The sequence below is a fragment of the Triticum urartu genome, chromosome 1A, assembly GCF_056163025.1.
Source record: "Triticum urartu cultivar PI428250 chromosome 1A, HENAU_Tu73, whole genome shotgun sequence".
In the NCBI taxonomy this organism is placed as follows: Eukaryota; Viridiplantae; Streptophyta; class Magnoliopsida; order Poales; family Poaceae; genus Triticum; species Triticum urartu.
In genome coordinates, this window is record NC_141873.1 from 582,379,230 (window position 1) to 582,400,436 (window position 21,207).

The 21,207-nt window shown below is 46.0% G+C and overlaps 1 protein-coding gene across 3 annotated transcripts; it reads left to right on the forward strand.

Annotated features, from left to right (window-relative positions):
* Positions 1 to 15,498: 15,498 nt before the first annotated feature.
* Positions 15,499 to 16,609, forward strand: LOC125540397 (protein VACUOLELESS GAMETOPHYTES-like). Of its 3 annotated transcripts, none has more exons than XM_087533438.1 (2): positions 15,499 to 15,847; positions 15,950 to 16,609. In XM_087533438.1, exons 1-2 carry the CDS (start codon positions 15,708 to 15,710, stop codon positions 16,401 to 16,403), a joined length of 594 nt encoding a protein of 197 aa, XP_087389564.1. In that variant the 5' UTR covers positions 15,499 to 15,707; the 3' UTR covers positions 16,404 to 16,609. The 3 variants fall into 3 exon arrangements, with proteins under 3 accessions (XP_087389564.1, XP_087389559.1, XP_087389562.1); XM_087533433.1 differs by having other exon boundaries at positions 15,502 to 15,544; positions 15,701 to 16,609; XM_087533436.1 differs by having other exon boundaries at positions 15,506 to 15,544; positions 15,706 to 16,609.
* Positions 16,610 to 21,207: the final 4,598 nt, after the last annotated feature.

Below are 21,207 nucleotides of genomic sequence, written 5' to 3' on the forward strand. Positions count from 1 at the left end.
GCTCCGCCGGAGGGGGCATTGATCACGGAGGGCCTCTACATCAACTCCATGGCCCCTCCGATGACGCATGAGTAGTTTACCTCAGACCTACAGGTCTATAGCTAGTAGCTAGATGGCTTCTTCTCTCTCTTTGGGTCTCAATACGAAGTTCTCCTCGATTCTCTTGGAGATCTATTCGATGTAATCTTCTTTTGCGGTGTGTTTGTCGAGATTCGATGAATTGTGGATTTATGATCAAGTCTATCTATGAACAATATTTGAATCTTCTCTGAATTCTTTTATGTATGATTGGTTTATCTTTGCAAGTCTCTTCGAATTATCAGTTTGGTTTGGCCTACTAGATTGATCTTTCTTGCAATGGGAGAAGTGCTTAGCTTTGGGTTGAATCTTGCGGTGCTCGATCCCAGTGACAGAAAGGGAACCAACACGTATTGTATTGTTGCCATCGAGGATAAAAAGATGAGGTTTACATCATATTGCATGAGTTTATCCTTCTACATCATGTCATCTTGCTTAAGGCGTTACTCTGTTCTTATGAACTCTAGATGCATGCTGGATAGCGGTCGATGTGTGGAGTAATAGTAGTAGATGCAGGCAGGAGTCGGTCTACTTGTCGCGGACGTGATGCCGATATACATGATCATGCCTAGATATTCTCATAATTATTCGCTTTTCTATCAATTGCTCGACAGTAATTTGTTCACCCATCGTAATACTTATGCTATCTTGAGAGAAGCCACTAGTGAAACATATGGCCCCCGGGTCTATTTTCCATCATACAAGTTTCTAATCTATTTTATTTTGCAATCTTTACTTTCAATCTATATCACAAAAATACCAAAAATATTTATCTTATTATTATCATCTCTATCAGATCTCACTCTTGCAAGTGGCCGTGAATGGATTGACAACCCCTTTATCACGTTGGTTGCGAGGTTCTTATTTGTTTGTGTAGGTACGAGGTGACTCACGCGTGGTCTCCTACTAGATTGATACCTTGGTTCTCAAAAACTAGGGGAAATACTTACGCTGCTTTACTGCATCACCCTTTCCTCTTCAAGGGAAGACCAACGCAGTGCTCAAGAGATAGCAGCGGCCCTCCTCGCGGACCATGAGACCCATGCCAAGGCCGTGATCACTACTTTCTGGGTGAGTTATCTTCAGAAGCACAAGTCCATTCTAGTTTCATGAATGATTTAACTCATGGCTTCTTTCATTCTTGTTTCATGCATGATTATAGAAATTCTATCAAGTTCTTCCGGAGCACAAGGCTAGAGCCGACCAGATCGTGCTACGCCAATGCAGGAAGAAGGCCCACCAGATGCAATACGAGGTGCACTATGTGGCCATATCGACATACTATCACAACGCTCTTGGTGTGAAGGTGACCAAGGAAGAAGCGCGGAGGATGGGCATTACCTCGGAGAGGCACGAGTACTTGGCGGTAAGTATAAAAGATTTTTCATTCTGATGTTTGTGGTACATTTCACTGTTCTGTGTTGACATGCCATTATGCTTTCATTATGTACGTGTGTCCAAATTGGTGTTATGGAAAAGACGAGTCTTGGGCGGCATTGGTGGATCTTTGGTGTGATAGGGATGGAGCCTGGGCGGCTACGAGCATAAAAAACAAGGCTAACAAAGGGAACGAGGGAGTACATGCTCATGGAACCGAAACAACTTTCTCCACAGGGCACTTAATGTATGACTAACCTCATTAAACATTCTTCTTTTTCTATTTACCGTCACTTTCTTATGTATGACTAACCTCTATTTGGTGACCTCTGTTTGGTGGTGCAGGAGGAGAAACTGAAGCGGCCGCTCTAACACATGGAGGCGTGGGAGATCACCCATACGCGGAAGGACTCCAAGCCTGGCGAGCCCAAGTACTACGGCAAGAAGACCGCGCAGAGGAAGAAGGCCTACTCATGGGTATCTGAGGTTACATCCAGACACACCTGACCCCATTGCGGCGGATCTGGACGACAGGGTGGTGGTGGGCATGGGGCCCAAGGAGCACGGTCGGGAGGCAGTTCTCGATGTTGTGATCACTCCTACTATCTCCTACACATAGCTCCATCGGATCGACCCGAGTCTGAGCCAGCACACGAGCACGCCCATGACCAGTGCACAATCACAGTCCCTCTTTCAGGAGCGGCAATCTGTAAGTATTTTCCCTCTTATCTTCATTGCTAACTTTATTTTTCACATTTAGTAGTTTTATGAGTTCCATTATGTCATACGTAGGCCTACATGGAGTACACACGCCAGGAGACCATGGCGTGGCACGAGAGCCTTTATGCATACCATGAGCAGAGGGATCGCCAGATGCAGCACGCTTTTCAGGAAATGGCGGCCGACAGGTTTCCTCAATTGCAACCAGTACAAACCAAGGCTGCTTACCTTTGAGGAGTTTGTGGCACAGAACGCTATCCCCTCGCCGGTTAGTTCATCCCCAATCTATTCACCCAAAGCATATCATGCCTTTCAACACATTCATATATCTCGTTAACATGTCTTTTCAACATCCAGGGAACCGGTGGATCAACAGTTGGTGGTAGTCTTCGCAGCACTCCCGAGTCAATTAGATTGCGAGGAGCTTACATGTCGACGTTAGAGATTCCCTAACATGCGTACAATTAGATTGGATGGGTCACAGTGTGTTGGATCCAACCCTTCCGGATCTTCTTATGTCCATCCAGATTTAGACTAGATATGAATGTGTCGGTCAGTCCGGATGGCCGATATATATAAAGGATGTGGTTGATCAGAATTTTGTGACCAAACCTTAGGGGAGCCTGGCGGGACCATATGCACTCTCTCACAACTTATGGTGAAGCGCACCAGCGGGATGAGATTAAACGAGGCTTAGGTTGATGGATCTATTCCGGCCGGCCTCACACACAAGTAATGTGCTAGGCTAAGCTAGGACCAGAAAAGAGCTAGGTAGGGGATCGATTGCTTTGTTTCCGACGGGCGCACGTATATATTACGCATGCATGTATGTATGAAGACTAGTAGCCGCTCGGAACCGAGCTGTGTGTGGATACATGTATAGGACCGCGGGCCAGGGCTAAACGCCATAGACTATGGCGTCCTCCATCTAACCAAAACGCCATGGTTGCTGGCGTCTTGAAGTGGGTCAAATCCAAAAAAAGTTCCAAACTAGGGTCAAATCATGCTAAAGTTTTGATAATGGGTCAAAACAGTAGAAAAAGTCCACGATCGACAGGCATTACATGCACGGAGAGAACTTTAGGCAGCCGTACAACTACGAGACGTGCCGGCCCTAGCAATTATAAGACCCTAGTGCAAGTGTGCAATCGAACAAATCCATTTGATAACAAAAATAGAGATTAAGGTGGTGATGCACCTAGAAAAACCATTAAAATTAGCATCGTTGGGCCCCTGCCTTCTTTGAGACTTGTGGTAATTCATGTGGGAATGAAAGTAGAGGGAAGAAAGAAGAAGCTTGTGGTAATTCAACTAGTGCAGAACCGGGCAATAGCACCGGTTCGTAAGGCCCTTTAGTGTCGGTTTAGGAACCGGCACTAAAGTTTCGGCACTAAAGGCCCCCCCCTTTAGTACCGGTTCGGCACGAACCAGTGCTAAAGGGGATCCACGTGGCATGAGCCAGCTCCGGGGATCCACGTGCTCAGTGGTAACACCAACCGGTACTAAATGGTTGTGGGGTTTTTGGTTTTATGATTTCTTTTTCATTTAATTTTGTGGTTTCCATTTTAATTCTTTTTCGTTTGCTAGTATTTTACGGTACTACACATTGTACACGTTATGCATATATATATATAAATAGAATTTCTAGTAAAACCAATCATATATATATCATCAATGTCTCACAAACCACCATATTAATTTACACATACACACATGTATAGCTATATACAATTTCTCCTACATATGCATGTTGCCTTCGGAGCCAGTGGCATTAGCCTAATTGGTGCCTTCGGAGCACGATGACAATTGGAAGTGGTTCATGGGGGCGGTAGCGGGTAATAGTATTCTCCCTTCGGATTTATGACCTGGTCGAGCAAAAATCCCGCTATTTCCTCTTGAAGTGCTTCTACGCGCTCCGTTGGTAGGAGCTTGTCCCGCACCTCTTTGAACTGTTAAGAAGGAGATCAATATGCATGTGTATTAGTTGTGTGACTAGATATCGATAATGGTGTAAAAATTGTGAATAGTGTTCTGACAAGCGTACCCATTCCTGTCTTTGAGATCTGCTCCTTTCGGACGCCATCATGCGAATGTTCTCGCAAACGCAGAACGCACACAGATCAGTCCCCTGCGCCTGCTTCAGGGCCTTTATTACGAGAATGGAATTTAATTTGATCAGATAATAATTAATCAAGCATGATAATTAAAGAGATGGCAGCTAGCTAGCTAGCTAGTACTACTTAATTACTTACCTTGGATCGAAACCATTTCAGCTTTGGTTTCCATTCGCCTTCCGTGACGCTGATGAACCTTGCCCAAGCCCTGCCCGCCGACAAAGAAAATGAATAAAGGGGTTATTAGATAGTTCATATCATGAAATTAATGACGAACTAAATAGGCCGAGATATATAGTTAATAATGATTGAAATTACCTGTTGACTATCCCAAACAAGATGTTATAGTCACTATTTGCTTTGAGTAGCGAGTCCAGTATTTCAACTGTTCCGGCGTCAACTTTAATGATACACAAGATCCAGTGAAATCTGCATGCACAGACGTTTGCATGTCTTAATTAAGCGGGCATATGTAAGCAAAAACATGTAGCTAGCTAGTAGGCAAAAACAGAGAATTTGTAGTACAAGAAAGTGTGACTCACTGGAAGTTGTAAGGAAGTAGTATATCTTCATTGTATTTGAGGCGCTTCAAGAACTCTAGCATGCTGTCCTCTACCTCTTTTTCTTGATGCTTGTTCATTTTCCATGTGTATTCATTAACGGTGTTTGGGTCAATGAACCCAATGCCATAGCGTCCACCTTTTCTCATTTCATACATCTTCATCCTGCATAATACCACAGAAAAGAATATAGTGAGGATAATTACAGGTAATGATTGATCAAAAGGATCACTACAGCTAGCTTGAGACTTAAATTACAGAAAGAAATCACTTACAGACAATAGCAACTGACGATAGATATGTTGAATGCGTCTTGATTGTATAACTGAAACAGTTCAGGATACTCAACGGCCACAGCTTTCTCATGGTAGTAATCATCCTTCTTGACATTCACCATGAGGGACTCTCGATTGGATCTCTTGGTAATGTCCATGAACCATTGATGCAATTCATACATTCTCGTTGGGAGCTTGTTGACATCTTCTGGCTCGACCAAAGGTTGGCCCCGGACATATTTCCGTTTTATTTCCTCCTCTATAATCCCAGGCATGTCCTCGATCTCGAGGAGTTGTCCAACAGTGATCTTGAGTTCTTCAGCCTGCATTATATGCTCCTGGGTTATTACCACATCGCCCACCTCGGGAACGTAAACTGTTTGGCCACAATAATATTGGGCGCGCGTACTGTCACGTGTTGTTGGCGGCACAACAAGCGGGGGGGGGGGTCGATTGCGCCGCCTGTTTTCCCAGCTGGGCAACGGTTTTCCCGCATTTTTTGACAGCTGCTTGTTGTTTGCTCGAGCTCGAGCTCGCCTCCTTCCGTAGACATCGTCGATGTAACTTCCTGATGTGGCGCTCATAGTCTGAGTCAACAGGCTTAGGAGCTGGTGGTTGAGCCATACGAATGAAGTGGTCAACTACTTCCACAGGCACTCTCTCCCTTGGCGGCGGTGGCGGTTTCGGTCCAAAATGGGCATCGACTTCTGCCTGCACTATGGCATTGGTTTGCTCGTCGGTCCTGTCGTAAGCCCTCACAGGAAGAGGAGTAGTGAGGTTTGGACCATATTTATATCGCTTACCTCCGCCTGTACTTCCTGTACTATGACCTCGACTCGTACCGCTACGCACCATAGCTGCGGGGTGTCTCTTCTGCGGTTGCTGAGGTGGCGGAGACGGCTGACGGGGCTGAGTTGGACGAGGAGGAGTGGCCTGAAGCTGTGCCGGACTTGCAGTGGCCTGAGGTTGTGCCGGACTTGGAGGAGGAGTGGACGTCTGACGCTGTGTCGGACTTGGAGGAGGAGTGGCCTGACACTTTGCCGGACTTGGAGGAGGAGGAGTGGCCTCACGCGTTGGTGGACTTGGAGGAGCGGGAGTCTGCTGACTCGGTGGCGGACTTCGACGAGGAGTCGGGTGACGCGGTGTCGGTGGCCTTCGAAAGATGATGCAATCCTTTCTCCATAGGATGACACGATGTATGGCCTCTCCCAATGTGTGCTCGTCGTCACCTCCAGGAATGTCAAGCTGTAGCTCTGAATATGGGTCCACCACCTCATCAACCAAGACACGAGCATAGCCCGCTGGAATTGGGTTGCAATGGAAGGTTGCCTCGGGGGAATTTGAAAAAGCAACGGCGTCCGCCACCTTCATGGATATGTCTTCATTTTGAAGTGTAGCTCGCAGTTAGTGTTCTCCGTGATGTCATCCTCGGGGTATCTATCCAGCACTACTGCGTCGCCCGGGGTGGAACCCACGCTGCTTCTCGGCATGGATGGGGCGGTGGTATCCAATGCTGGATCATCCGCTCGCTGCTGCAGATGCTGAGACCCCCTTTGCTGGCTAAGTGAGTCGATCTGCTCCTGCTGCCGCTGGAATTTAGCTGCCAATTCCGCTTGACTTGCTTCTAGGCCTTGAAGGCGTTCATAGTCCCGCTTCCTCTGCTCCTCCTCCATCTTCCTCTTCTTCTCCTCCGCAATCTTCTTTCTCGCACGGGTTCTGTAGTCGGCGTTCCAGTCCGAAAACCCCTCATACCACGGAAGAGCGCCCTTGCCTCGTGTTCTTCCCGGGTGTTCAGGATTTCCCAAGGCACGCGTAAGCTCGTCGTTCTCTCTGTTGGGCTGGAACACCCCCGATCGAGCCTCTTCTATTACAACAAGTAGCGCATCATCGGCTCCATTCAGACATGCCTTTGTCGAAACATTGCCTGTCTTCGGGTCCAACTCCCCCCCCCATGCGCATAGAACCAAGTCCTGCACCTGGGGGGCCAGCTCTTAGTAACCGGAATGACACCTGCACCCTCCATCTCTTTCTCAGACTTATCCCACTTAGGCATTGCCACCGTGTAGCCACCTGTCCCTAGCTTATGGAACTTATCCTTTTTTTCGGCATTCTTCTTGTTTATTCTCGACCGTTCCTTAGCTAATTCCGAATCCTTGAATTTCACGAAATCGTCCCAATGAGCACTTTGATTCTCTAGTATCCCCTCGAATACTGGAGTCTTCCTTCCTTCCTTGACGTACTTCTCCCACGTCATTCTCTTGTGGTTCTTGAATGCAACCGCCATCTTCCTTAAAGCAGCATCCTTGACTTTCCGCACATCTGCTTCTGTGAAATTATCTGGTAGGGTGAAATGTTCCATGAGAGTATCCCAAAGCAGATTTTTTTGATTCTCGTCGACAAAAGTAACATCTGGACGTGGATTTGCTGGCTTTCTCCATTCTTGAAGGGAGATCGGGAGTTGGTCCTTCACAAGAACTCCGCACTGACGAACGAACTTGTCCGCAATCTTCTTAGGCGCTAATGGTTCGCCATTAGGTTTGAATGCCTCGATATTGTACTTTACTCCCTCCTTCAACTTTTTGTTCGGGCCTCGTTTCGTTCTTTTGCCTGAAGATTTGCTCGATCCGGATGGCGGAAAGAAGAAAGATCGATTCGTTAATATATCTTCATCTCATTTAAAACATGCGATGATCACCAGATTCCTGCTTATATAAATATATATACCTCGCCGGTGTTTGTTGTTTCAGGATCAACATGTTCTTCGTTGTAGTTCATGACTTCATCTTCTCGATCGTCGCGATCGAATATCATATCACCCTCTCCGGTGTTGTTTAGAAATTCGGAGCCGTCAAAATCTTCTTCATTCTGATCATCATCTGGCCCGCGTATGATATCGAACATGGTCTGTTCTCTCTCTCTGTCGGTATTGTCCGCCATAGCTTTTATTTAACTATGCCAAAAGAAATATAAAACAATTTAGTATAATCTCGAATAATAGATATAATCTCGAATACATCGTCTCGAATAATAGATATAATCTCGAATACATCGTCTCGAATAATAGATTTAATCTCGAACACGTCGTCTCGAATAATAGATATAATCTCGAATACATCGTCTCAAATAATATATATAATCTCGAATAAATCATCTCGAATATTATATATCGAATAGATCACTAGCTAGCTAGCTAGCTAATAAAGATCGAATACTAGAGAGTAATCTAGGCGGTGGACAACCAAAGTGAAGGAACCATCACTGGATCATAGCTCGGGTGATCTCCCCAAAGAACCTGCCAGGTATTGGAGAACCTGACGTCCATAGCAGCCATGTAGCGATGGACGTGCTCGTCCTCCTCCCTGACACGGCGACGTACCACCTCCGGCGGGGCCGGCTCCCTCCGCACCGAAAGTGGCCCACGCGAATGCCACCAAAGGAGATGAGGGTCGACGACGGGACCCGGGGCCGGGTTCCTCACCAAGCGTCGCGCCCCTGAAGGTAGCACCTCCCAGTGCCAGCCCGGCGGAGCCCAATCCCGGACATGGGTCCTCTGAAGCAGGACGTCGTCGTGAACGGGTCGACGGCGAGGATGCGGGCCGGGCATCGTCGGCAACAAATACTATATGCAAATGTAACACTAATTATGCTATCATTGCATATGTCAAAATTCTATATGCTATTTCATAGTAATTAAGCATCTAACACTAAAAACAGAAAAAACAACTTCTATACATCCATTAACTGGGGGCGAGGGATCGAAGAGGGGTTAGAGGGGGAGAGCTCACAGCGGGGCGACGGCGACGGCGAGGCGACGGCCCGGGGCATGACGGGGCGGCGACGCGGGGACGGCGCGACGGGGACGGGGACGGGCCCGGGGCGGCGACGGAGACGAGGGCGGCGACGGCGACGGGGGCGGCGACGGGGACAGGGGCGGCGACGGGGATGAGGGCGGCGACGAGGATGGGGGCGGCGACGGCAACGGCGCGTGACGGGGGCGGCGTAGGACGGGGGCGGCGTCGATCGATCGGGAAGAAACAGAGGGGGAGAATGAAATTTTTCGAAGTGTTGTATATATAGAAGGCACCTTTAGTACCGGTTGGAGCCACCAACCGGTACTAAAGGTCTGTTTTGGCTAGCCCAAGCGGCGGGAAGCGACCCCCTTTAGTACCGGGTGGTGGCTCCAACCGGTACTAAAGGCCCCCCGTTTAGTACCGGTTGGTGCCACGACCCGGTACTAAAGGGTGTGTGCTGCCAGGTGAGGGGCGCAAAAGTTTAGTCCCACCTCGCTAGCCGAAGGGTGCTCACACCTGCTTATAAGCCCCGCCGCCGCTGCTGTCTCGAGCTCCTCTCTAAAGCAGGCCTTCTGGGCCTACCTCTGCTACTCTGCCCTGTGGGGCCTATTGGGCTTGCGGGCCTGCATCCTGGCCCAACAACAGGTTGGGTTTCTAGTCGTATGCAGGCCGCTATGGCCCGGTAGGTGGGCTTTTTTCATTTAGTTTTTTCTTTTCTGCTTTATTTATTTTGTTTTATTTATTTTTAGTTGTTTTTTGCTGTATTTAGAGTTTCTTTGTGAATATTTTTGATAGTTTTTAGAAACTTTCAGTTAGTGCCGGTAGTTTTTAAATTTGAATAGTTTAAATTTTGAATTATTTGAAATTTGTGTGAATCACTAGTTTGTGAATAACTTAACTTTAAAAATACATTTTCCAGTGATTCTTTTTTCTTATGTTTAATATTAGTGTGTTTTATCATTATATTCAATTTGGTAATGCTTAAGTTATTTAAAAAATGAAATGCCTTTGTAACGGATGAGTTTTCCTCCGAAACCCTGATACTTCGAAACAGATTGTCCATTTTGTACACGAAGTGCATCCAGTTTTTGCGGTAACCCTCTCAACTTTTTTGCACATGCTATGTGGGTGAAATTATGATACCATGCCAACTTTCATCCTTTTCTGAGTTCATTTGAAATGCTTTTCAATTTCAGGGTCATTTAGCTGAAAAAATCAGTAAATGCATGAAAGAATGCATGAAAGAAAGTGATGATAGTTAAGCCAATCACATCCCAGATCTTTGGGTGTGAAACTTTTTCTTCGCGTGTGTCCCTTTGCGTCGTAGCCATGGAAAATCTTCATCATTTAACGGGATGCTCGGGTCAATATTCACTGTGAATGGAGCAATTTCATCAAACTTTTCATAATCTTCTGACTTGTCTGTCTTGTCATCCACTCCCACGATGTTTCTCTTCCCAGAAAGAACTATGTGCCGCTTTGGCTCATCGTACGATGCATTCGCTTCCTTATCTTTTCTTTTTCTTGGCTTGGTAGACATGTCCTTCACATAGAAAACCTGTGCCACATCATTGGCTAGGACGAATGGTTCGTCTGCATACGCAAGATTGTTGAGATCCACTGTTGTCATTCCGTACTGCGGGTCTTCCATTACCCCGCCTCGTGTCATATTGACCCATTTGCACCGAAACAAAGGGACCTTCAAACCACGTCGATAGTCAAGTTCCCATATGTCCTGTATATAACCATAATATGTTTCCTTTCCCGTCTTGGTTTCTGTATCAAAGCGGACACCACTGTTTTGGTTGGTGCTCTTCTTATCTTGGGCGATCGTGAAAATGTATTACCATTTATCTCGTACCCTTTGAAAGTCATTATATTCGAAGATGGTAACTGGGACAGCAAGTACAGGTCATCTTCAATAGAGGTGTCATGCATGGTACGTGCTTGCAACCAGCTGGCGAAACTCCTGGTTTGTTCACGTGTAATCCAGTCATCAGACCGCTCCGGGTGTTTGGAGCGTAGCAAATTCTTGTGTTCATCCATATACGGAGCCACCAAGGCGGAATTCTGCAGAACTGTGTAGTGTGCTTCAGTGAGAGAATGTCCGTCCATACATATTATTTGTTCCCCTCCTAGCGTGCCTTTTCCATCCAGTCTGCCCTTATGCCGCGATTCAGGAACACCAATCGGCTTAAGGTCAGGAATAAAGTCAATACAAAACTCAATGACCTCCTCATTTTTACGGCCCTTGGAGATGCTTCCTTCTGGCCTAGAACGGTTATGAACATATTTCTTTAAGACTCCCATGAACCTCTCAAAGGGGAACATATTGTGTAGAAATACAGGACCCAAAACGTTAATCTCTTCGCATAGGTGAACTAGGACGTGCGTCATGATGTTGAAGAAGGATGGTGGGAACACCAACTCGAAACTGACAAGACATTGCACCAAATCATTCTGTAACCTTGGTATGATTTCTGGATCGATTACCTTCTGAGAGATTGCATTGAGAAATGCACATAGCTTCACAATGGCTAATCGAACGTTTTCCGGTAGAAGCCCCCTCAATGCAACCGGAAGCAGTTGCGTCATAATCACGTGGCAGTCATGAGACTTTAGGTTCTGGAACTTTTTCTCTGCCATGTTTATTATTCCCTTTATATTCGACGAGAAGCCAGACGGTACCTTAATACTGAGCAGGCATTCAAAGAAGATTTCCTTCTCTTCTTTGGTAAGAGCGTAGCTTGCATGACCCTGATGTATGCCATCTTTTCCGTGCATACGTTGCTGGTCCTCCCGTGCCTCAGGTGTATCTTTTGTCTTCCCATACATGCCCAAGAAGCCAAGCAGGGTCACACAAAGATTCTTCGTCACGTGCATCACGTCGATTGCGGAGCAGACCTCGAGGTCTTTCCAATAGGGCAGGTCCCAAAATATAGATTTCTTCTTCCACATGGGTGCGCGTCTGTCAGCGTCATTCGAAACAGGTTGTCCACCAGGACCCTTTCCAAAGACCACCTTCAAATCCTTGACCATATCATGTACATCAGCACCAGTACGGTGGCGAGACTTCGTCCGGTGATCGGCCTCAACTTTGAAATGCTTGCCTTTCTTTCTTACGGGATGCCTGCTCGGAAGAAATCGACGATGTCCCAGGTACACATTCTTATTAGCCAAATATATACTGTCGGTATCGTCCAAACAGTGCATGCATGCGCGGTATCCCTTGTTTGTCTGTCCTGAAAGGTTACTGAGAGCAGGCCAATCATTGATGGTCACGAACAACAACGTCTTCCCCCATGTGCTCATCCCACGCACGTACACCTGTTCCATTCCAAAGTTGTAAGAGTTCTTCAACTAATGGCCTTAGGTACACATCAATGTCGTTGCCGGGTTGCTTAGGGCCTTGGATGAGCACTGGCATCATAATGAACTTCCGCTTCATGCACAACCAAGGAGGAAGGTTATACAAACATAGAGTCACAGACCAGGTGCTATGGTTGCTGCTCTGCTCCCCAAAAGGATTAATGCCATCTGCGCTTAGACCAAACCATGTGCTCCTTGCGTCATCCGCAAACTCCTTCCCATACTTTCTTTTGATTTTTCTCCACTGCGACCCGTCAGCGGGTACTCTCAACTTTCCGTCTTTCTTACGGTCTTCTCTGTGCCATCGCATCGCCTTGGCATGCTCTTTGTTTTGGAACAAACGTTTCAACCGTGGTATTATAGGAGCATACCACATCACCTTGGCAGGAATCTTCTTCCTGGGGCGCCGGCCCTCGACATCACCAGGGTCATCGCGGCAGATCTTATAGCGCAATGCACCACATACCGGGCAAGCGTCCAAATCCTCGTACTCACCGCGGTAGAGGATGCAATCATTAGGGCATGCATGTATCTTCTGCACCTCTAACCCTAGAGGGTAGACAGCCTTCTTTGCTTCGTACGTACTCTCGGGAAATTCGTTGTCCTTTGGAAGCATATCCTTTATCATTACCAGCAACTTTCCAAATCCCTTGTCAGATACACCATTCTCTGCCTTCCATTGCAGCAATTCCAGTGTGGTGCCCAGCTTTTTCTTGTCACCTACGCAATTCGGGTATAACAATTTTTTGTGATCCTCTAACATGCGCTGCAACTTCTTCTTCTCCAAATCACTTGCGCAGTTTCTCTTTGCATCGGCAATGGCCCAACCTAGATCATCAACGGGCTCATCTGATGCCTCTTCTCAGCTTCTTCCCGCATTGCCGGCTCAGCTTCTTCCCGCATTATCGGCTCAGTTTCTTCCCCCATTGTTGTATCATCGTATTCAGGGAACCCATGGCCAGGATAGCTGTCGTCGTCCTCTTCTTCTTCATTGTCTTCCATTATAACCCCTCTTTCTCCGTGCTTGGTCCAAACATTATAATGGGGCATGAAACCGGACTTAAACAGGTGGACGTGAATGGTTCTTGACGTAGAGTAATTGTGACCATTCTTACAGCGAGCACATGGACAAGGCATAAAACCATCCGCCCGCTTGTTTGCCTCAGCCGCAAGCAGAAAAGTACGCACGCCCTCAACGAACTGGGGAGAGCATCGGTCATCGTACATCCATTGCCGGCTCATCTTCATTACACAACACCGAATAGACCAAATTAATACAAGTTCATACATATAGTTCATACAACACTTAAATGCAACAAACAAATAACTCTCTAGCTAAAGCATTTAAATGCAACAACAAATACGATCAAGATCGCAACTAAGGTAACAATGGATCCAACAGCATAATGATACCAAGCCTCACTATCGATGGCATATTTTCTAATCTTTCTAATCTTCAAGCGCATTTTCTCCATCTTGATCTTGTGATCATCGACGACATCGGCAACATGCAACTCCAATTCCATCTTCTCCCCCTCAATTCTTTTCAATTTTTCTTTCAAGTACTCGTTTTCTCTTTCAACTAAATTTAACCTCTCGGCAATAGGGTCGGTTGAAATTTCCAGTTCACATACCTCCTAGAAAAAATTTCTATGTCAACTTGATGGGCATAATTTGTCATAAACACGAAATGCAACTAGTTTTAAAAGAGAATATACATACCACATCCGAATCATAACAAGGACTAGGGCCGACGGGGACGGATATCAAAACCATGGCACTATATGTATAACAAACAACGTACGGGTAAGATAATTATACGAGTAACTATATATCCAAATCACACAAACATCAATTTTTATATAAAATTTCATGAACAAGAGGCTCACCACAAGGTTGTGCCGGCGACGGGACGGTGCGGGCGATCGACGGTGGTTACGATGGAGATTTAGAAGGCACTAAGTAAACCACACCTACATATGCAAACTAAGTGTTATTTTTGACCTCAAATTGCATATAAATCAAATACTAGCACACACATATATATATATATCCTCCCAAATTACTAAACTCACAAATTAATCACTATATAAACCAATGCAAGAGCTAATCTAGCAATGAGAGATGAAAGGACAAAGTTGCTAACCTTTGTGATCATTTGAATGGATGAGGGCCTTCAAATCTTGACAAATTTTGGGCAAATTTTGTGATGAACTCGAGAGGAAGAAGGGAAGAACAGAGGAGAGGGAGAGGGGAAAGGGGGAAGAGCAGAGTGCTGGTGGACGAAGGGTTTATGTAGGACGACCTCTAGTACCGGTTCGTGCCAAGAACCGGTACTAAAGGGGTTGGAGGGGCCCCAGTCTGACAACATCCTGCCACCACTCTCATTAGTACCGGTTCGTGGCATGAACCGGTGCTAAAGGTTCGCCACGAACCGGTACTAATGAAAGCGGCCCGGCTATCCGTTGGAACCGGCACTAATGTATACATTAGTGCCGGCTCAAATACAAACCGGCACTAATGTGCTGCACGTTTGACCCTTTTTCTACTAGTGGTGGGAATGAAAGTAGAGGGAAGAAAGAAGAAAGAACGAAGCGTCCGTGCGTTTTTTTAGGCCTCTTTTGGTTCATAGGATAGGATTATCGTAGGAATAGGAATTTTGTAGGAAATGAGATGACATGTATCTCAAATACTATGAGTAGGAATGGAAAATGAGATGTATTTGGTTGACATCAAAGAAATTTTCATTGAATCTAGGCTCATTTTTATTTTCCTATAAATGTGAAGGATAGGAACCAATCCTATATAGGAATAAGAATCAATTCCTATGAACCAAAGGGTTATAAAGGAAAAAATTCTATAAAAATCATATCTTCTAGAATTCTTATAAAATTCCTCCAAACCAAAGAAAGCGCCTTAGAGAAAAGGTATCACTGATTGGCTTTGTAGTATATACACAGAACATAAGAATATAAGATATGGGCCCCTCCCATGGTTGGGCCCTAGGCAGTCGCACTCTTTGCCTAGGCCTAGGACCGGCCCTGCTAGTAAGGAAGCAACGTGTCTTCAGTAGATGGTCCATGCATGAGCGGTGCATGCAAGAAATAAATCTAGTACGTAGTGTAGCTTCTAGTGTGTGTGTACGTGGCTGTACACGTGCTGCTCACAGCGAACTTGCAGTCCACTATATAGGGGCTTAGCTAGAGTCCTTCGGTTTAACTGAGTCAGTCAATAAGAAATAAAGCTTCTAAGTAGTACTAGTACGTGAGCTTCTCTATCACTAGTGGATGTGTGCGTGTGTTCACTGATTCAACTACATATATGTGCAGCAGCTGCATCTTCTCTCTTTGCTGCTCTCCAATTCTCTTCGCTTGATCCTTTGAAGCTAGATACCTAACAGTAACTACACTGCACAGGGCAGCCATGGCGCCGGCCTCCAAGGCTGCTCCGCTACTGATGACCCACTCCGCCCACCCAGGGCACGTACTCAAGCTTTTTGCCGGCAGCTCTCCGTTCCAGTGCGATGGCTGCAGGCAGTACAGCGACGACGAGCGCTGGTACCGGTGCGAGCCATGCGACTACGACCTTCATGTATGCTGCGCGCTCCTCAGGACCTACCTCACGCATCCTCTCTTTCCGGGCCGCATTTTCACCTTCCTCCACAGGCCTCCCAGCGCCCCGGGTTACAGCTGCAGATTCTGCGACGGCTGCGGAGACTTGGTGCTCGGCTTCGTGTACCACAACGCCGAGCGCCAGCTCGACCTCCACCCGCAGTGTGCCTCCCTTCCCACGGTCCTCGCCGGGGAGGAACGCGTGCCAATCCTCTCGGAGGAGGCGCCTGTCCGCGGTAACTGCGGGCTGTGCGGGCAGGGGAAGAACGGGCGCCGTGGCAGGTTCTGGTGCTACCGCTTCAACTACGCCGACGGGGAGCCTGCGTACGTGCATGTGGCGTGCTTAATGGAACTCCGGGATCAGGGGACGCTGCAGAGCGCGCCCAGCAGGAGGTCTGGCAGGTTCTTGCGTTTCTGCAAGATTGCCTTGACCGTCGCCAGGGTGGCACACGCGGTCACCACTATGGACCCGGTAGGGTTTGTCACCGCAGTTGCCGGCCACCCATGAACGTCTCGGCTACAAAATCACTTGAAGCTACCACGTACTTTGTCTCGCCGTTTGGTATGTGTGTTGTTTATTCCTGGTGGTGCTTGTATATCTCCCGAGTGTTTCCTTTCCTTTCTCTATTGTCTATGCGCCGTCTATCTGCCTGGTTTAGAGGGGATCATCTCTTGTTGGTGTATATGGAATAAAACATATGTCTGTGCATGTGAGGTGCTGATGTGATGTGAGAGACCGCAGAACAATGGAGCTGCATGCATGCGAAGGAGCTTTTTTTTATAGCTGCATGCATGTGAGGTGTTGGCCTGTTGCTGTGTGAAAAAGAAAAGAAAGAGAGAGGTGATGTGAGAGAAGAGCAGAGAAGGGAGAGAGAGGCGTTGTGTGACACTGACATGGTTTTTTTTTTCCGAAGAGTGACAGTGACTTGGTTGTAATTACATAAATGATCCCTGCTGTTCCATATAACTGACATGATTGAAAGTTAGGATGACAATCTAGTGAATCTGTTAAAAAACAGAATCTTCATTGCTCGGGATAAAAAAGTTGAATACACTAGTCACACGTTGATGACGGGACAAAAGCATGGGGCTTGTCTGACAGACCCATGTCACATCATGTCAGCTACAGTACCGCGGCTATCAGAGTATTCTCGTGCCAGATTATGACGCGTTTACCTCCTGCCACAGCTGCTAATTCAGCATGATCCACATGCACCAAAGCCAACAATGGACATCTACGATAGTGGGTACCGCATAGCTCACGCTACAAAAAACCGTTCTCATCCGCAGGTCAATGATTTTGGGTCTACAACACTTAATAACCAACGTCTATCTTACTTTCCTGATCATCAAAATTAATGTTGTTGATTAGCTTATATACATCTTATATTGCCAAGCCCGTGTACCTTTTTTGAAAAAGGAGGTTATCCCCTGGCCTCTGCATTGCAAAGATGCATGCAGCCACTTTATTAAAAATCCAATAGAACAAAGTTTGTAGTACAAAGTACTACTCACAAAGTGCAGTAAAAATAAAAATACAAGTCTCAAAGCCGCATCCGGCTTAACGAGGATCCACTAAGGACCAATCATATGCAGTGATCGCCATCCAAACCGGTTGAAGAAAACCCGAGCTGCCATCTTTCATCGGTTGCACCCAGTAGCCAGCTGCTCCCTGGAGGCTGTAGGAGTGAGTAATGACCAAGTACGGATCCATGCAGTAGCCCAGAATATAACCTGCAAGAAATTAGTCATAGATTTTCTGTTAAAAATTATATCATTCCTACAGTTCAATATAGCCCAAATAAGTGCACATATTCCAATCGAATATTACGCGCGAGATGCACATTCACTCCATCAAGCCACGTCCCAAACAACATCTCTATGCTATCAGGAGGTGAAATATCAAAGGCCACATGCACCGATCTCCAAAGTAACTTCGCAAGCGAGCAATCAAGAAAAAGGTGTTGTATTATTTCATCCTGATCACAATAGCAACACCTCGAGCTACCTACCCATCTCCGCCTGACTAAGTTATTCTTGGTTAGGATCACTTGTTTATGGACAAACCACATAAATATATATCTTAATTCGTAAGGGTACTTTAACTCGCCAAATATGGAGCGAGCGCGGGATTGGGCCAGAGTTGATGAGATCTAAGTACATAGACTTGACTGTGAACAAACCATTATTCGTGAGTTTCCATCTAAAAGAATCCTCCTCATCGGAGAGGTGTACCTCCATTAGCCTCCTCACTAAGTGCAGCCAAGAGTTCCAGCGTTCTCCAACTAGAGATCTCCTGAACTGGATATTCAAGGGTACTGTCTGCATCACCGTTGCCACGTACTCTTCCTTACGTTGAGCAATATGATACAGAGACGGATACTGGAGAGCTAGCGGCCTATCACCTAACCACGTATCCTCCCAAAACCTTATTGTTGAGCCGTCCCCAACACTAAACTGCACCCTATGGAAGAAAGTATACTTCACTCGCATGAGTCCCTTCCAAAAGGGTGAATCATTAGGTCTGACAGTAACCTAGGCTAGAGTTTTGGAGTGTAAATACTTGTTGTGTAGAATCTAGGCCCACATTCCTTTGGAATGCAGCGATAGTCGGTATAACCACTTACTCAACAAGCATTCATTTTTCATCTCGAGGTTTTCAATCCCAAGACACCCCTAGTCCTTCGGTCAACAAATAATATCCCATCTTGCCAGGCGATATTTTGTCTTAACCTCGTCTGATTGCCAAAAGGATCGAGATCGATAGAAGTCTAATCTCTTGCATACTTTGGGTACTTCGAAAAAAGACAAGAGGAACATCGGCATGCTCGTGAGTACCGAATTAATTAAGACTAGTCGTCCTCCATATGACATAAGCTTACCCTTTATTAGTCAATTTCCTATGATGTATTGGAATGCCAAGATAACTAAAGGGTAGCTATCCCAGTTCACAACTGAATAGTTGCTTGTATTCTTCTTGGTCCTCTTTGGCCCTTCCAAAACAGAAAAGCTCACTTTTGTGGAAATTGATCTTCAGCCCCGATAATTGCTCGAAAAGACATAGGAGGAGTTTCATGTTACGACCTTGAGCAAGGTCATGTTCCATAAATAATATAGTGTCATCCGCATATTGTAAGATGGATACCCCCCCGTCCACCAGGTGGGGGACTAATCCACCAATCATCCCCTTTTCCTTGGCCCGTCCTATGAGTACTCTCAACATGTCTGCCACAATATATTAAACAGTATTAGGGACATTGGGTCACCCTGCCTTAGGCCCTTATGCGTTTGAAAATAATGGCCAATATCGTCATTAACCTTTATTCCAACACTGCCTTTTTGGACAAAAGAATCCACCTGATTCGTCCAGGACTCATTGAAACCTTTCATGCGCATAGCTTGCTGTAAAAAAGGCCACTTGACCTTATCGTACGCCTTCTCAAAATCCACTTTGAATATCACTCCATCGAGTTTCTTCGAGTGGATTTCATGTAAGGTTTCATGTAAGACAACTACCCCTTCTAGTATGTGTCTTCCAGGCATAAAGGCAGTTTGACTTGGTTGCACCACCGAGTGTGCCACCTTTGTCATCCGGTTGGTGGCCACTTTTGTAAAGATTTTGAAACTGACATTCAATAAGCATATGGGTCTGAATTGTTCGATGCGGATATAGCATCCTCCTTTTTAGGTAGAAGAGTGATCGTGCCAAAATTCAACTGGAACAGTTGAAGATGGCCATTAAAAAGATCATGAAACATAGGCATAAGATCATCTTTCACAATATGCCAACATTTCTTATAAAATTCTGCCGGGAACCCATCTGGTCCCGGTGCCTTGTTTGGTTTCATTTCATCTATCGCGTCGAACACCTCCTTCTCAGTAAAAGGAGCAGACAGGATCTCATTCTCCTCTGACTGCAACTGAGGGATATCAGCCCGTACACTCTCATCCAGAGTCACGATGTTATCTTTCGGAGGACCAAACAACTGCTTGTAATAGTTGGAGGTATAAAGCTTCAAATTCTCATGTCCAACAACCGTTTCCTCATCCTGTTCTAGTTGAATGATTTTTTTTCTCCTATGCTTGCCATTCGCAATCATATGAAAAAATTGTGTATTTTCATCCCCTTTTACCACATTAAGAACTTTGGCACGCAATGCTCACTTCATCTCTTCTTCTCCAAGTAACGAATGTAATTTGGCCTCGGCTTCCGACTTGCAAGCTTGCTCAGTCGGGTCCAGCAAATTCGTTTTTGCCTGTATATCTAGCGTCTGAATTAACTGGAGCAGCATCTCCTTCTCTTTTTTATAGATCCCACTCTCATTTTTAGCCCAACCCCTCAGGAATTGTCTTAGGTGTCTGATTTTGTTCTGCCAGCGTGCCACGCTATATGTGCCATGCACTGGTTTAGCCCACTCTCTTGCCACCATCTCAATAAAATTCTCTTTTTCGAACCAACTTAATTTGAACGAGAAAATATTTTTATTACCAATATGCGTGGCCCTCCCTGAATCAACTAATAGGGGTGTGTGGTCTGAGATCGCCCGTTGCATCGCATGCACCGACACTAAGGGGTACTTTTGTTCCCATTCCACACTCACCAGAACCCTATCGAGCTTCTCGTATGTAGGAGTAGGAAGAGAATTTGCCCAGGTAAATTGTCTTCCTGAGAGTTCAATCTCCCCAAGGTTAAGACTCTTAATGATCATATTGAACATAAAAGACCACCATCCATCAAAATGATCATTGTTCTTTTCTTCCTTCCTCCTAATGATATTAAAATCACCTCCTACCAGAATTGGCAATCTTTCATCTCCACAAATCCGTACCAGATCTGCTAAGAACTCCGGCTTAAACTCTGGTTGAGCAGCCCCATATACTGCCACTAAGCCCAACGGAACCATTCAATTTGGACCTAACCCTGAACTTCACCGTATATTCTCCTCTTACTACATTTATAACCTCAAGGGTTTCACATTTCACTCCCAAGAGGATCCCACCGGATCTCCCTCTTGGCGGAAGGCAGTGCCAATCAAAGGCCACTCCCGCTGTAAGTGAGCCTAAGAATTGTGGCGTGAAGTTATCTCTACCCGTCTCCAGAAGAGCGATAAACTCTAGTTTATCCTCTAAAATTGTTTCTGCAAGGAACCGTTGCTTAGCCAAGTCTGCCAGACCTCTGCTATTCCACAATATCCCTTTCATAAATCATCATGAAATTTTTTCTTGAGTTTCACTCTCGCACTCCTACGGACCGCCGACACTGGATAGACCTTCCTCTTCCAGGGTCGTTTAGGTTTGTTCAATCCCGGCAT